This window comes from Penicillium mononematosum (assembly GCF_028829835.1).
Source record: "Penicillium mononematosum strain IBT 11891 chromosome Unknown utg000005l:1.0-9366267.0:1.0-9372171.0, whole genome shotgun sequence".
Lineage (NCBI taxonomy): Eukaryota > Fungi > Ascomycota > Eurotiomycetes > Eurotiales > Aspergillaceae > Penicillium > Penicillium mononematosum.
Genome location: NW_026643275.1, coordinates 9,199,313 through 9,216,543, shown reverse-complemented (window position 1 = coordinate 9,216,543; position 17,231 = coordinate 9,199,313). Strand labels below are relative to the sequence as shown.

General features: G+C 47.0%; 4 protein-coding genes across 4 annotated transcripts; 2 read left to right on the top strand and 2 right to left on the bottom strand.

Moving 5' to 3' along the window:
* Positions 1 to 26: 26 nt before the first annotated feature.
* N7519_011760 (glutamate--cysteine ligase) lies at positions 27 to 2,379 on the top strand (the record flags this gene model as incomplete). The annotated part of the gene is made up of 8 exons (XM_057298533.1): positions 27 to 37; positions 93 to 165; positions 227 to 292; positions 361 to 503; positions 556 to 681; positions 735 to 1,320; positions 1,371 to 2,013; positions 2,075 to 2,379. The coding sequence occupies 8 exons, from the start codon at positions 27 to 29 to the stop codon at positions 2,377 to 2,379; spliced, it is 1,953 nt and encodes a 650-aa protein (XP_057146415.1).
* Positions 2,380 to 2,561: 182 nt separating this feature from the next.
* N7519_011759 (uncharacterized protein) lies at positions 2,562 to 3,038 on the bottom strand (the record flags this gene model as incomplete). The annotated part of the gene is made up of 1 exon (XM_057298532.1): positions 2,562 to 3,038. The coding sequence occupies one exon, from the start codon at positions 3,036 to 3,038 to the stop codon at positions 2,562 to 2,564; it is 477 nt and encodes a 158-aa protein (XP_057146414.1).
* A 906-nt stretch (positions 3,039 to 3,944) lies between these two features.
* Positions 3,945 to 5,770, top strand: N7519_011758 (uncharacterized protein; the record flags this gene model as incomplete). The annotated part of the gene is made up of 4 exons (XM_057298531.1): positions 3,945 to 4,205; positions 4,261 to 4,447; positions 4,506 to 5,126; positions 5,178 to 5,770. The coding sequence occupies 4 exons, from the start codon at positions 3,945 to 3,947 to the stop codon at positions 5,768 to 5,770; spliced, it is 1,662 nt and encodes a 553-aa protein (XP_057146413.1).
* Positions 5,771 to 10,919: 5,149 nt separating this feature from the next.
* On the bottom strand, positions 10,920 to 12,604 carry nsdD (GATA-type sexual development transcription factor NsdD; the record flags this gene model as incomplete). The annotated part of the gene is made up of 4 exons (XM_057298530.1): positions 10,920 to 11,132; positions 11,221 to 11,538; positions 11,678 to 12,515; positions 12,573 to 12,604. 4 exons carry the CDS (start codon positions 12,602 to 12,604, stop codon positions 10,920 to 10,922), a joined length of 1,401 nt encoding a protein of 466 aa, XP_057146412.1.
* Positions 12,605 to 17,231: the final 4,627 nt, after the last annotated feature.

Below are 17,231 nucleotides of genomic sequence, written 5' to 3'. Positions count from 1 at the left end.
GCTTGGAGACATACATCTTTGACGCAATGGGACTTCTGTATGTGTTCTGAGGGGCTCGGTTTGCTATTCGGAATCCGTCTAATCTCAACCAGAGCTCTCGGAACAGCACTGGAATGGCCGGAAGCCAAGACAAAGGCGGGCCAGGTGCGTCAGTGGGGTATCGAGGTATGCCGCCTGTGTTCGATTCGTCTAGAGCGACAAACCTCGAAGTGTCTGACTTGATTAGCAATTACTTGCCAATTGGCGCAGGGCACGAGGCAAAGAACGCGATGCTCTTCTTTGGGGTGATGAGGTATGTTGTTCTGGCCCGCATAGTGTTTCCCAGCCAACCACCACTGACCGATATCCTCTACACGATAGGTCGAATACCTCGTGGTAGCTCTCGACGACGCGGCGAAGAAATCACGGCTATCTCTAGCCCAGGCTGAGATCCTGAAATCGCTTGCCAGAGACGAGGAGTTGTGGAAGTCTGGTTCCGGCAAGGGCAGTGAAACTGGGGACCAGTGAGTTGTGATTTAATTTCCGACAGGAACTAGTGTATCTGACAACAGCTAGTGAGGGGGAGGATCCGCCGCATTTCCATCCCGAATTTGGAAGGTTCATGTTGGAGGCTACTCCTGGACAGCCTTGGGGAATCGGGTTTAAAGACCTACTCAAGGTGGAGTCTAATATGAAGTGGAGGTGAGCTGTTTTGGCAACACGACTTGACCTAAAACATGCTAATAGCCTGCAAGACGAGAAGTTGCGAAAGCACACATGGCTCCGAATGAAGTCCCCATCACCCTCACAACCTTCCCTCGGTTAGGAACCAAGGATGACTACATCCAGCCATATTATCCCCCGTCTGGGCCAGCTCTCCGCTCGCAGTTTGTTCCTGATGAGATTGCCAATCCCCATATCCGATTCCCGACTCTGGCTGCCAACATTCGATCCCGAAGAGGTCGCAAGGTCGAACTGAATGTGCCTGTTTTCCATGACACAAATACTCCCAGGCCATTTAAGGATCCCACAGTTAACTACGACCTTCATAATTGGCCCGAGGATGACGACGTCCGCAACGGTGCTGCCAAGGACGATCATGTTTACATGGACGCCATGGCATTCGGAATGGGCAGCTGTTGCTTGCAGATAACCTTTCAAGCGAAGAATATGACAGAGGGTAGAAGACTTTATGATCAACTGAGTCCTTTGGGGCCCATTCTTCTGGCCCTGACCGCGGCTACACCGATCTATAAAGGCTTCCTAGTGGACACAGATGTGCGATGGAATCAAATCGGCAATGCAGTCGATGACAGGACACGCGAGGAACTTGGCGAAGCTGTAAGCTTTCCGGGATGATACCCTTGGCTCACGGAACTAACCTCCTGCAGCCTCTCAAGAACGACCGGTGGAGAATCCCCAAGTCACGATATGCCTCTAATTCGACTTACATATCTCAGGATCCTCGTCTCCGGAAGGAATACTTCGATCCTGATCTAGTTGTTGATGAGGATATTAAGAAACGCCTCATGGACGGAGGAATGGATGATCTACTTGCGACGCACTTTGCACACTTGTTTATCCGTGATCCCTTGGTCATTTTCTCTGAGGATCTCGAAGAACTGGATCTTAACAAGAGTGACCACTTTGAGAATTTGCAGTCCACTAATTGGCAGCACATGCGCTTCAAGCCGCCGCCGCCTGATAAAGATGATATTGGCTGGAGAGTTGAGTTCCGGTCTATGGAGATCCAAATCACGGATTTCGAGAACGCCGCATTTAGCATTTTCATCGTCCTCATCACTCGTGCCATCCTGAGCTTCGATCTCAACTTCTACATCCCGATCCAGCGTACTACGGAGAATATGGAGACGGCACACGCTCGCAACGCTGTTCTTGATCGGAAGTTCTGGTTCCGGAAGGACCCCTTCCCTCGCAGGGTGCCCAGAAGCGCACAACAGTCGACGAACGGCAGCACCTTCTCATCTACGGCATCGTCCGCTGTGAACACGCCGCCTCCATCTCCTCCTCTTGGTCCCGTTCGAGACAGAGTTTGATCTCATGACCATCGACGACATTGTGAACGGATGCGCAGACGGATCATTCCCGGGGCTTATCCCGCTTGTGGAGTCCTACCTCAATAGCGTCAATGTTGACGTCGAGACGAGGTGTTTCCTGGCCAGCTATCTTGATCTGATCCGGAAGCGAGCCGACGGAACCCTTTGGACTGGGGCTCGTTGGATGCGTGAGTTTGTAGCCAAGCATCCTGGCTACAAGCAGGACAGCGTTGTCTCTGAGGAGATCACCTACGATCTAGTGAAGGCTGTCGAGGAAATGACTGTCAAAGAAGGCAAAAAGGGATCAGTTGGATGGGAACTTCTCCGAGGCAAAACGGTCTAGACCAGAGGCATCTACACACATCCACACACACATACAATTAGATATCCAGAGTGTGAGCATGTATGGCGGAAACTTGAAATAATTTGCACATATTCATGACAATTCGAGGCAGCCCTCCTTGTCACAGCATCTGATGGATTTTAATTTTCTCCTTTCTTTAAGTGTCCCTCCAACCAAAGTACTCATTCCAGCAGCATTTCCTCCTCAGTCGGCAACCGACAGGAGTCCGCCAGCCCCGTCACCTTCCATTCACCGTTGAGTTTATGCAAAACGAAAAGTTCGACACCAACATGATCCACAACACCGTTGATCTTTGCCCGGAATGGTGCCCACACAGCGGCCAAGTTCAGGCTTCCTGTCTCGTGCACCTTCACCTCGGGATCCCAGATACGCTCATCGATATCGTCTTTGAGCCCAGCAACATGTTCAACGAACGAACCAATCGTACAGAAGCGCAGGGAAGTGGGAGATGGAGGCGAGAGTGTCATTCCTCCTGCTCGGACACAGTGTTTCTCGAAATCGGCGCGCGACTTGCTGCTCAGTGCTGCGAGGAAGCCTTGTGTGACTGCAATAATGGCGGCTGTTTCCTCGGATTCTAGTTGGATTGCTGGCGCAGCGCGAGGGCGGTTTGGTAATGACCGGCACATTGCTGATGGCATGATTTAGTTGGAAGGCATCAAGTCAAATAATCATTATAGTGGGAGATCGTCTTGTTATATCTTCTATCTTCTTTCCCACAAGCAAACAACTAGATGTACATGTGTACCTACGTATGTACACGGTCACTATTATTTCACTGCTGTTACCGTTACAGTGCCTATCGGTCTGTTGTTTCGGTCTGTTACACTCTGTCTAACTTTGTTCGATTCAGAATTTCAGGAACCTTGCGATCTTGCTGTCATACAACGGTAAATGCTTCGTGTCACACACTTATTTGGTGCTTGGTCCGGATTTCCATCCTACAACGTTCCCATGCTCTTTTGAACTTGATTCTTGTGTTACTATCAGGGGCATGTGGCAGTTGCTAGACTATCAGTCCTATTGATGATATATTGGGTTTGTATCTCCCTTTTGGTGTATCTCAAACGTCCCAATAGATTCATTATAAACCTATTAGCACTCACTTACCTCGGCCAACGCAAAAGCTTCGGTTAATCTTCGGATTGATCAACGTGGCTTATGACCAAAGCAGACAATCGTCCGTCAAACTTTTGAGAAAATGACGATGAAACTCAATATCCCGGGGCATCCTGAAGGGATATTGGTGGATGAATAGGCTTAGGCCATCCCACCTCCCCATTTCTTGTCATCCGGATACTACTCCACAATAGCCTATTATTCCGACTTGCTATGTATCTTTACAGCATGACCGGAGCACATATCAGCCGTTCACATCTCCCGAATGTCGATCATAAGCCATTTAGGCGATTATGGGGTTTCCCCGCAACACATCCCCGGACTTCCGATAATGACGATATGTATACTAGTCCGGAGTATATAAATGGAACATAAACCGACCACACAATGAGAGGACTAGTGTGGGCAAGAGTGTGTTCATTTATATTATGATTGGATTCGCGACCAGCTTTCTACTATGGACAGCAGTCCATGCTGTCCCTACCAAATCATCTCCCACAGTGGCAGTGCGCAATGGAACCTATACTGGAGTGCGAAGCTCAACGTACAACCAGGATTTCTTCCTGGGGATGCCTTATGCCCAGCATCCAGTGGGTAATCTGCGCTTTACTGTACCGCAGTCATTGAATGAGAGCTGGGATGGTACACGCGATGCGACACAGTACTCGGATATCTGTGTTGGATATGGTGTAAGTACAAACTTTCCTGTGTTCTAGGGTGATTCTTACCAAATGCGAAAATTAGACGGACTCTATTTGGTACCCTCAGTCAGAAGCATGTCTTACCCTGAACGTAATCCGGGGTTCATCCACCAACAAAGACTCGAAACTTCCTGTTGGAGTGTGGATTCATGGAGGTGGATTTTATCAAGGCTCTGGGGCTGATGAGCGTTACAATATGTCTGAAATTGTGGAAAACTCGTATCAAATTGGTAAGGATCTCGCCATCCTTTGGATACTTGGAAGCCTGGTCTAACTAGAATTTTTAAGGCAAACCGTTCATCGCTGTCACGTTGAACTATAGACTGTCAGCGTGGGGCTTTATAAGCTCGAGTCAAGTCTCTGGCAGCGGAAACACCAATCTTGGATTGAGAGATCAGAGGCTGGCGCTTCAATGGGTCCAGGAGAACATCGGCGCCTTTGGCGGCGATCCCGAGAAAGTCACCATATGGGGCGAGTCAGCAGGCGCCATGTCAGTGGGATATCACCTTACAGCATACAACGGACGGGATGACAAGCTGTTCCGGGCTGGCATCATGCAGTCTGGTGGGTCGATAACCGCCAGTGCGGGGAATTACACGACGTTCCAATCAAAATACAACACATTGGCCTCTAAGGTAGGCTGCTCGAATGTCGTGGATTCATTGCAGTGTCTTCGTGAAGTACCATTTGAGACGCTTAACGCTGTTCTAAACGGCACGGAGGGCATCTCTGACTACAACTTCTCGCCGGTCGTGGACGGGGACTTTATTCAGAACTGGGGTAGTATCCAACTGAACAAGCATGCATTCGTGAAAGTTCCCATCATGTCAGGCAGCAACACGGACGAAGGGACATCTTTCGGACCGACGGGAATCAACACCACAGAGCAATGGTATCAGTACTTAACAGGTATGCATACAAGTTGTTCTACGCTACCGTCTCAGCAGCTAACCCGTCCAGACGGCGGATTAAACTTTCAAACACCCCCCTCTGTAGCCAAGCGTATCCTCGAACTCTACCCCGATGACCCATCGCAGGGCATTCCAGCATATCTCGGAGATCAGCGCGTGCCTTCAAACGGCCACCAATGGCGCCGTACCTCAGCCTTTGCAGGTGACTACTTTATGCATGCCAATCGGCGGCGACAATGCGAAGCATGGGCCGAGACATCAACCCCAGCATACTGCTACCGGTTCAACGTGCGGTCGGCAGATGTGCCACCCCTTTCCGGTGTGAGTCATTTCGAGGAGGTATCATTTGTGTTCCACAACATTGCCGGGCTTGGATATCACTACGGCAAACCATTTGCCGGGGTACCCCAGTCATACATTGACCTCAGTTCTATGATGACGAGCATGTGGGCATCTTTTATCCACGACCTCGATCCAAACCCGGGTGTCGTGAAGGCCCCTGTGCATTGGGATTCTTATTCCACGAACAACCCCACTGATCTCTGTTTCAATGCTAATACTACCAGTCATATGGAGGCTGATACATGGCGCAAAGACGGGATCGACTATATCAACTCGGTTGCGCGGGCTTTTTGGCGGTAGAAGTCGTGATTGCACTGTATGGTACCTCGGTACCTAGGTAGAGAATACAGTCTACAGTAAGCTTACAAGTCAATCAATTGGTGGGAATCCGACCCGAGATCCAGGTGCGAACTTAAGACATTGAACCATGGATCCCTCGGTCCAAATCTGGGCACCGACCACGCGGGTATTGCATCACTGCTCAGGTGGATCGGAGTCAAATTACGCCAAGAAACTAGTAGATACTTCATCCCCTTTATCATCGAAAAATTAAGACACGCAATCTATATATTGCATGGTGACAGAAAAATAAAAAGGGTCTGCCTCGGCTATTTCAGTTATTGTCGAGCTGGAGCCGTGTGTAATCTATAAATGTCCCGTTAGGCTCACTAAAACTGCAGACCGATATCGAGATTCAATCCCGCCGATCGATTACATAGACAAGCTTTGAAGAGCAACTCGTATCCCGGAACCATGGTTGCCTTCCTCCCGAACTCTCCGGAAGATTCAATAACGTATTTTTGTCTTCCTAGATCCATATGTCTCACCCAGTGAGACACAGTTACAGTCATATACTTTGTACATATGGAGTGCATAGTTCATACTCCGTTTACATGGAGACCTTGATAAATGGGCCGCTAAAAGGTCCATTCACGGTACTCCGTATATGGGATGTGTGCACATCTCGTCTCCGCGGACATCTAGTTGTTCCACTCCAGGCGCTTATCGCGCAGATCCCATCAAAAAGCAAGACCATGTCGGACGAACCATGCCGTCTCCACAGCTACTCCGTACATGAACTAACAGTTCAGATTTGCGACGTACATTGGCTGCGTGTGAGATCTCACCGGACTCGCATGGAGAATGGGCATATCAGAATGGATCGGACGCGTGACGTGGCCAGAGCGTATAAATTCACTCGAGACACAGCCATGGAGGATCTCACATGCCGATGACTCCGATACGATACCTGCTCACCCCTTTTTATGGTGGGTACCAGTTGTACTTCATTCCAACCCTCACCGCCTCGATAGCAGCGCTTGCTTGGGGCCAATCTCAGATCGCAGGTGGGGGGGATGCTTGCTTGAGCAAGGATCGCCCGTACCTGTGGACCGCATCAACAAGATCGGGTGGGGCTGAAATTCTACGATTTGAAACATTCATGCAAGACTAGTGGCTTTTATTAAAATGGTTGCCTCCTTTTTCTAATGCGACCTGGCCGAATTAAAACATACAGTGTATGCATCTTCCTGCAAGCCATCTCGCACATCTCGCGGGAGACCTCGGACGCTCGATCTGGGATTTCGGGCAGATGCAGTTCTCTCGATCACGGAGAGGATGCAGACTTGAATTATTGGAAAATTCTACTTAGCTTGCAGTACATTATACTTGGTTGGATGGTATATATCTCCCTATCTGTTTACGCAAATATTGTTTGTATTACAGGAAATACACAGATCATCAACAATCGAAGAAACAAAGCCAAGATTGAAATTCAATAGTCGGACCCAGTCCGCAGGGAGCTAATTCGATCTCCACCCACAATGTCCTACTATTGGCTCCAGTCAGATAGACCTTCCCACCAAAAACGGTATTTCCGGTCAGTCCATGGGTCGGTTCAATAATATGTCAGCATATAGTCAGCTAGATAGAGTTTCAACCGGAAACAACCGGTCGTTGGGCGAATCAAAAAGCTAAACGAAAACGAAAAGGAGTTTGGCCGGGGTTAAACTCCATCCAATTAGAGTACAGTTAGCTGATCTGCAGATCAATTAAGTTTCTACGAGAGTTTGTGAAGAAGATGATCGTGACATTCTCCCTATGAAATGACTTGGGAGTACGGAGGACAGAAAACACATACAACATACCTACATACGGAGTACGGAGTTCGGTGCTGAACTTGGTGTTTCGGATAGATCCGCTGCAGTCGGTAATGTAATGTCTGACTTTAGGTAAATATTAATGCAATAATATACAAATGCGCATGGGTGCTAATGCAAGTCCGTTATTTCGGTCTTTCACGGCGAAGTCCGATCGTCTATATTGTATACTGAGTACGGAGTACTACCTAAGCAATAGCATGCTACCATATACTACAACCAGCTAAGACAGGGAAGACAGAAAGAAGAAAAGAACATGAACCTTATGCTCCACTCAGGCTGTTCCATCCCCAACTCGGCATGGCGCGGGAGGCCTGAGAGCCTGATTCAAATACCGATCTACGAGTACGGAGTACCACTGTGTGCCTTTTAGCTCCTGGCAATCTGCCACAAGGTTAGGTCGCGTGGACCTTCGCGGGAATACACCGACATTTACGGAGTACGGAGTACGGGAATACTCCAAACAGAGTTCTGACCGTAAGGAGAAACTGCCGCCGTCGTCGCCGCGCCCCGCAACGAACAGTTCGGTTCGCAGTCCGCCGCAGCAAACTATTGAATGCGATCTATACGATCTCACAAGATAAAGTTTGTGTCGGCCACCGATCCAAGGCTTACAGGCCGCACGGCACAAGCCTATGGACGATCAACAGCGTTATAGGCAGATTTTTCTAATACATATGGAGTACTATGTAGGTAAGTATAGCCAAAACGGCGATCATAGAACTTCCAGAAATTATTATTAGCTCGTGGAGTGATATTCCTTTTCCGTCCGTATACGGAGAACGCTTTTTCACTTTCTCGGTTATCTGCCGAATGAACTTCGGCAGTGTTGTCCAAGCGCGATAAATGGATACGCGAAAGTTCACTAGCCCTTTTTTTTTCTCTATGATCCTCCGGTACGAGATGGAGATTTTTATGGAGATCCGAAGGGTCCAATGCGCCACATACGAGTTATGGTGCTATTATGGTGCCACCCATCTCTTTGCCGTATGGGGCCTGCCGCCTAGAACAAAATAAACTCTGGGAAACAGCATATATAACTGACGTGGAGATTAGTGGCTTTGTCGGCATCGTCTCGGCCATGTCTCGGGCGAGTCAGGAAGATGCTAGAAAAACAGTGGGAATGAAGGTTGCTGGGACAAGAAAATCGGTTCGAGTCCATATGCCTTATGTGGCAAGGAGTATCATGCCATATCGTTTGTACTCCGTAGAGAGAATGTAACATGAAGAGCCCCAGGTGTCCACCCTACTTTAGGGGGCCTTGGGGGACCCATATAAGTCAGCACATCCCAAAACGGAAATTGCATTCCATGGGTCTTTCCAAGATTGGCTCTACGCCACGTTTTGCCTTTTCAGCTTTTTTCCCCGAATTTTGTTTCTCCTTTTTGGGTCTAGATCTATAGAAATACTACTCTATACAATTAATTGTTGTAGTAGGCAAAATTAAGAAGCCAAAGAACGTTTGTACAGGGTACGGCTAATGGCATAGATCCTCACAGGGATAGGCGAACGTGGGATCTGGGATCTGGGATCTCAATCGATTTCGGGTTTGCCAACCCTGCTAGCTTCTTTTCTAAGAATGTACGAATTATCATGGCAAATAATATTCCGTCATTGTCCCTCACAACCCCCCCACCCATTAAACTAAGTAAACAAAAGGAATGAGAAAACAAAGGAACCCCAAAAGGATCAACTTTTACGTATACTAATAAAGTCAATTGCTGGTACTTCCTAAGTGAGTCTAGTGAGCATAGCCCCGGGACAGACTATGGGAACTCTCCAAACTATCGGAATGGGAACACCTGCCGATTCCTCCAAACATGGGTTCCCCATGTGGACTCATGAACTATCTGAGCTGTCAATCTTGACAATGACAAATCTTGAGACACCCGTGGACGGCTCTTTGGTCCACCTATTACATACCTAGGTACCTTACATACAATATACGGTGGAATGTGGCGGTCTGTAAATAAGGCTACCAGAAGATCGCATAAAGTATTAAATTTGATATAGATATTATCTCACATTATAGTACGGAGTCTAGTAGGATCTTACCCGTATATTGTTGATACTCACTGGGATATGTACTAAAAATATTCTGTATATTTAATATGCATTTAATCTAAATTTAATTTTGAGATCTCATGTCCGATTCTCCGATCCCGATCCGAATACTCCGTAGATCAGATCTGATTATCCAAACACAAATAGCCAACCCCGCTGGTCGAACAGGCCAAACTAATTCTTACTCGGGATGAGCTATTGGTTGTTTTTCTCGTTGCTCCGTAGAGGATTTCCCTCTGAAAGGAAGAAAACCCTTGAAAGTGCAAATAATCGGGTTCCACCATACTCCGTACAATGTATTGAAGATCTGAAACCCGCTTCCAATTAAATCAATTACGAATTTCATTAATATTAATATCCCATATATTACCCCATTGGCATGTACAATATCTATTGTACAGCGAATCGGGCCTTGTAAAACAGCCAAGAGATCATGCCATATTTCCCATTGCCACAACGCATGTGACCAATACCCATTAAGAGAATGAACTGCAATCAGAAAAGAACTACGCGAGGTCATGCCATACGTACCTAGGTAGATATCCATGGATAATTATAGATAAATAAAGTTACCCCAGAACCGCATTCGGTACCGAGCCCTTGCGGCGAAGTTTTACGGCCGAGACTACATGTGGTGACTAGATTTGTAAAGCTGAGATTTTGATATTCAATTAGTGTTGCCATCCGAACAATTCTTCCATTTCCACTTGAAGAATAAAAGAAAGTGTCATAAAACCTTGATCGAATATGAAATATCGACTAGGAACCATAAATGTAACGCTGAATGAGAGATCGTACACACATCATATCAGGGACATACTCGAACAGAACAGTTCAGGGAACCAAAAAAAAATGCAGGGTATAAACCAATAACGGTATTGGACCGGAACAGAGAGAAGGTAAAAGAGGGGAAAAGAAAAGGAAAAAAAAAGCAAAAGCAACCAGTTTCAGAAAAAGGCCAATGGCTATTGAATCATCAAAGGGGGAATATCTATGCTGAAGCCGTTTTTTCTCCCAGTACCTTGGAAGCTGTTGGGGGGTATTATATAGAGCACCGAGTAGGGAAGGTCCCAAAATAAAAAAAGATCACAAAGGGAAGACATAAAAATCAGAGAAGATGCCGAACAGGGAAAAAAATAGCAGAATTCCCAAAGAAAAATGGCCACTGAACTCCGTTTGCCTTCTATTTCCCACCTTTTCCAACGCCACATGAAAAGAAAAGAAGCTTAATGACTGGTTGGTGAGGCGGAGTCGAGAACCGACTTGGGCTTCAGATTTGAACCCATACTTACCGCCTTATGAGCGCCCATCTTGCGAGTCAGCTTGGCGTAATGTAGACCGCAGGCGTTACACAATGTCCGGGCACCATCTGGGCCCCGACGCCATTCTGGTGTTTCGGCTCGGTTACAGCTGTGGCAACGACCAGGAGGGGCCGCCTTCTGTAAAACGGGGTTAGCCAAACACATTCAGGGTGTGGGGGTGGATGACAAGGTGTCAATCCAGGGGAAACGAGAGTCCAGAACTTACTCCACGCCGTTTCTTTGGGTCTGCACCTGCAAAACCGCCCGTGCCTTTAAACTCTTCTTGGTACATCGCCATGTGGTCATCTTCGGTCTTGAACGCCTTCCGCTGCGCCATTTGTTCGGCCAGAGCCTGTTCTTGGTTCACCACGGCTGTGCGTATCCGAATCAGGGCATCTTGGTTCCGCCGTTGCATATGGAGCATGTCCTCCACCTCATTTAGCGAGGGGAGAGACCCTAATAGCGGGCCAGAACGCTGTGTCTGATGTGCACGAGCCGCGTAGTGCCGTGAAAAGTCTAGGGTTCGCGTACTTAACTCGGCGATCTGGTCCACAATGTCAGCCCACATGTAATTTCCGGAGATTTGACAAGCCATTTATCAATTTTGTCCAATGTGGTTCGAAAATAGAAATGATGGTCAAGCGATTCGAGAAAAAAAAGGGAAGAAAAAGGAAAATCCATACCTCATTCAAAGATGTCTCCACATCATAAACGTCAAGATGTCGTTTTCCAGAGTCGCTATGGGGAGGACCTGGTCGACCCACAAACCCACCCTTGACTTCTTCCACACGTGGTGCCCCCATGTAGGGACGATCGTAGGGAGGAGGGTATGAGTGGCCGGACTGAGATTGGAAGGAGTAATTTGGAGGGAAATGGCCGTAACCATTGGGCGAAGCCACGCTACCGGCGGAGGTTGGCGCACTGTACTCATACCCAGATGAATTTTGCGATCCAACCGAGGTGATGCCTGTCTTGGCGCTTTGTGTAGGGGATTTGCCGGTGCTGAGGGAGTGGAGTGAAGGGTTACGCGAATCTTGTGTGTTGATAGAGGTGAGACTGGAGCGCGATGTATCCTGCAGCTGAGGTTGATGAGGGTAACCGGGTTCCCGCATTAAGGGTCCCGTCGGTCCATTGGAAAAGGGATTGGGTGGTCCAGCTGGACCTTCTGCGCTCGGTCGTCCGATGAGATGTGAAGGCGGCGTAGGGTGTGCGGATTGTGGTGGTGGAGCGGAGGTAGATGCAGGGTATGGGAGAGGATTGTCATTCCCAAGGGCCTCGTGGATTGATGGGAGGGATTGCCTTGGAGTGTGTTTTTCCTTTTCGTCTTCAAGGGTGCGACGTGTCTCCGGCGACGAGATGTACCCTGGTGGTGCATTCGACGTGTAGGAGTAAGGCAGAGGTTGTCCGGTGTACATGGCGTTGGGACTCATCAGAGGAGTTGGAGAACCAGTGCTTGAAGGGTGTCTCGAGGTGTATCCCGATCCGTCTTTCCCTAGGAAACCTATCGCGGGTAAAGGGTCTCTGTGAATCGAAGCTTGGTCAGCAATGGAAGACTGACCGTGAGCTCGCAAGACTAACCTGTGCCTAGATGCGGCTTCCAAAGACCCCATCACGTTGATAAATAAATCCCCCGGAATAAAACAAAGTTCAACGGAGGTCGCCTGAAAGTCGCCTTCTCGTGCGACAAGGGAAAAGTGTTCCACCTGTTCGTGCCGAATGTGATGGAAAAGAGGCCCAGATCCCAAGATCCAACCGATCCAAAGATCCCGGGGGGCGTTGGAAGCTGTGGCGTTCAGATGGAGCCCGAGTAACCCGATAAGTTAACCAGCAATTACCTTCTCTTTCTCTCTTTCTCTTTTTTTCCTGTCTCTTCTTCTTCTTTTTTTCCAGAGTCAAAATTAATCAAACTTAGGAAAGAAAATAAAGAGGGAGAAAGAAATAGATAGAGAGGAAGAATAAAATAAACCCCTCCAACACAAAGTCTCGTAAAACCTTGATCAAAACCAAAAAAGAAAAAGGAAAAAAAAAAGTCAAGATCGTAAACGCAAGGGATATAAAGCGTGGAAATGGGAATGTCAATCCAAATATGAAAGCACGAGGTGGAATGGGGATAAATATAAAAGACACCTTAAGAGAGGGGAAAAGCCAAAAAACCAAAATCAAAGGGGATCGAGGCTACTTCATTTCGGGCTTTAGAGTGAAAACGGGAAGCTTAGAGAGGAGTACAGGAAGTTAATGTTTTTTTTCTTTTTAATTTTTAATTATTTTGCTATCAAAATATAAATATATAAATAATAAAAAGAGAGAAAAGAGAATTTAAATTTGGGAGGTTTTTTTTTAAAAAAAAAAAAGGAAAAAAAAGAAAAAAGTGAAATTAAATTAAATAAAACCATAAAACCTTGGAATAGATCGAGATCCGAACAGGGGGAAAATTACTGCGAAATTGCCAGATCGTCATAACCTGGTTTTCTTTACAAGGCAAATTACCAACTGCGGGTCATCGGGATCATACCTATCACTAGTTGAGCTTTTAGGTCTTTAGTTGATATCTCAGTGGAGCCGAATAATTAGAGATAGTTTTCTTTATATATGGAGTAGAGGCTGTGCAAACTACATCGATGTGCGTATCTAATTAGCTTTGTAATTGGATACTTCTGGAACCTGCAGGGTGTCCTCGGTGTGTCTCTGGATAACAGACAATGCGACACCGGTCAGGAACCTCTAACATCTTTGTAGTATATATATAATCTACCTAGTCATGACCCACAAACTATCCAATATCCAATATATTATCAACGCCCATATTTGGTAAACATTAAATAGGAAAGAGAGAAAGAAGGGGAAAAAATTATGAGATTAGCTTACCCCAGAAACTAGGATCGATCGAGAGAAACGGCCGATTCTCAACGTGCTAGCGGACGGCTGAACACCGGCCGAGTGGTCCAACAAAAAGAAAAGCTAGTGGACGATAGTTCAAGCTCATCATTATGCACTAGTATTCTGGAATCAATCTAGTTGTATTGTTATTTGTTATTTTTATTATGTATATACCAAATAGTGCAGGGTGATCAAAGAGAAACCATAAGATCGACTTGACGACAAGTATCATGTACGAATACATGTATATGCATCCGTGTCACATGAGAGAGATCTCCGATTCAGAGTGGATAAAATGTCAGCCTCGGGCCACGAACGAAACCCAAGTTTTTTGGTGGTTTGATCGGGCTTATTAATAGTGAAGGATATGATGTCAGATCTATCCTGTCCACGACCTCGGGAGTGCTCCAATAATTACAGTAGTCCAGGGTTCAAACCAACTTGGGAGGCGACCTTGGAAGATCTGTCCACTCTTGAGCCTGCATACTGTAGCCTGTGCGCAAGACACATCCCACAGCCCCAGATTAGATGAACAAATGACTCAAATACAAAGTAAAGCATCGAGTCTGGGGGACATGCAACCCCAAGCAGTGTCACAAAGGGGGAACACAAGATGCACAAGGGGGGAGTATACACTAATTCAAGATCTCTGGAATGGGGACACAGAGGGGCTCTTTCCATCGCAACTGGCCCCGGGGGGGGAATCAGAGACGTGGCTGAGGTTACACAGTCAGATCTGAAAGTGCCCGATGTGGTCCGGATTACAACGTTCCATGGTTCACTCGAGTTTATTTTATGTTTGTTTAGTTTTATTCTTATTTTCGCTATTTTCTTACTTATACTTGCACTGTCCATACTTCTCGTGCAATGTGAATCTCTCATCTCTTGACACCTATTCGAACAGAATAATACCCAGCCATACAGTACTCTTTACGTCACTGAGCCACAACGCCGTTTCAAGCCAAGATCGGGCGCAGGTGAGATCACAAAAGGAAAAAGCGAAAAAAAAAAAGAACAGGGAAAAGCACACTAAGAAGGAAAATTAATTAATTAATTAATTAATTAATAATTCGTCAGTTCTCGGAGCACGCTACCCCCTTGAGTACCCGCCGAAAGGATCGGATCGCAAGGGTATTGCAACACACGTTGCATAAGCTTTACAGAGATCGAGATCGAACACGGGACGTTTATTGGCGAGATCGCGTGGGCTTCACTCCATCTCAGCCTTTCTAACCCTGACATCTACAATATGAAAACTGTGCTGGCTGAAAGCGTGAAAATCCCGGGGATATACTCCGTAGGAAGAGAGGAATATGGGCTGGTTGCCTTTCCAGGCGCCCTGCGTAAAGTCCAGGATCAAATCCCGGCTTCGATAGTGTTCTGCGCTTTCTCTAGAGTGTCTTGGAAAATTCTGATTTTCCTACCGATTCCTATTTTATTTTGTGCAGCTGTCTCAAGCCGAAGGATCAAAGCTCTCATATTGAGAAAATCTAATTTCTGGAGCTTTAAGTTTGTCTTCGGACCCACCACGTTGGACGTCATCCGATATTTTCCCTTTACCTAGGTAGACTCTGGAATCCTGACCGTCTACTCCGTACTCCGTAGTGAAAAATCAAAATTGTCTGATCTATCCCTACCAAGCGTGGCACGGCAGGGCAGCCATTATAGCCCCATTCGCCTCCTTGATCTCACTTAAGCGCACAGACTCAAGGGAGGCACGAAGACCCATAATGATGTACAATATATATCGTATGGCCCAACGGTCGGCCCAAGGTCTAAAAGAGGAAGACCCGAAAACGGTGAAAGGCAATCGCCTCGAGATCTCCGTGATATCCAATACAGTTGATCTGCGACGGTTTTCGCCGGCTGTACGAAGGCTGTACGTTCGTACGGAGTACGTCTGATGCGATCACCTCGATCAGCCTTGAAGCTATTTGTGATATCTTTTCCATGCATAGAAGCAAGAGCAAATCCCGAGTCTGATACATATTTGATCCCCGGTGCAGATGAATCCGCTCATGCACTGGCCCGGTGTTTTCCCCAAGAATGAGAATGCGGCGTATAACCGTATACATGTACAAAGGACTTGTTGACGGGTCCCAAATCGACGTGGAATCAATCTGCACAGTAGTCGCTGCATCTCGAGAGACCAGTGCACCAGCCGGATCTCACGATTTCAGCCACTCTGCGATGCATTCCGTGCGCACTGGAGATTTAGCGCATGCACGGTAGGTCACCTCCATCTGCCGAACATGAATGCAGTAAGGATCTCTCTACGATTGGGAGATTCTCCACCTGCACGATAATGGGGCTTTGGGAGAGACAGGGTGCAGGTAAGAATCTCCCAATGCTGAACCCCGATGAGACTGATCATAATGGATCTGAGGCTGAAATCCATAGTCACATTTGTAGTACTCCATAGATTGTACATCATACGAAGTGTGCCTGGGGCATTCATCAGGGGCACCGGATTTCCCCGCGATGTCTCGGCGTCTTTCGATCTGAACTATCAGAATCGCAACTGGTCGCACTAGCCCGGTCGCAGTGCGCTACGATGAATCAGATACGATCGAAGTATAATTTCTGCATTTGACCCAGTCGTTTTCAATACGGGGGAAAAAAAAACCAGAACCAGTTTTTAATGGAGTCTATCCCGGTTGCCTTTTTACGGCAACTAGGAGTGCAGGATGAATTACGCAGCCTTAACAAGTAGTTTATTTTTTTACGGGTCGCGTCCCACTGAGAATATCACTGGTGTTAAGGAGGTATTCAAAATATAGGAAAGAGTCTGGTGGAGAAGAAAAATCCTTGAAAAGTGGCTTTCGGCATTGAAGATATTCACGTGTCTACGCTCCCTTGGCCCCATTTGAGGGAGATATTGGAGAGATGGCTACCACTTCACCAGAGATTCACCTCTAGCAACCAATGACATGAATTCTCGACGAGATTTGACGCCCACATCAAGCTATCTCCAGTTAGAGAAGATGCCGATCCTTGGCCACGCGCCTCTTTTTTTCATGACATTTACTTTACGATACAACCGCTAGTAAAGGTGAAAATCATTGCCTAAGAAGAGAAATGTACTTCACAAAATAACTGGAGACCAGTGCAGACGACTGGAGACAATGATCTCAGAGTAAGTTGATCGACAACCGTTAAAACCGTTTCTCCCCTGAGCTCGATTCTGACAAAAACAATATATTGTGGGAATGTTTTCCCGATTGTGGAGAATACAGACTCCTAACCGCAAGGAGATGAGTGACAACTCAGTTTCCTCAAGTTGGCAAGAGTTTAAGATCCGATCCCAATTTTACAATTTTAGTGCGCATCGACCGTTGACTATCACTTTTTCTCCGATGC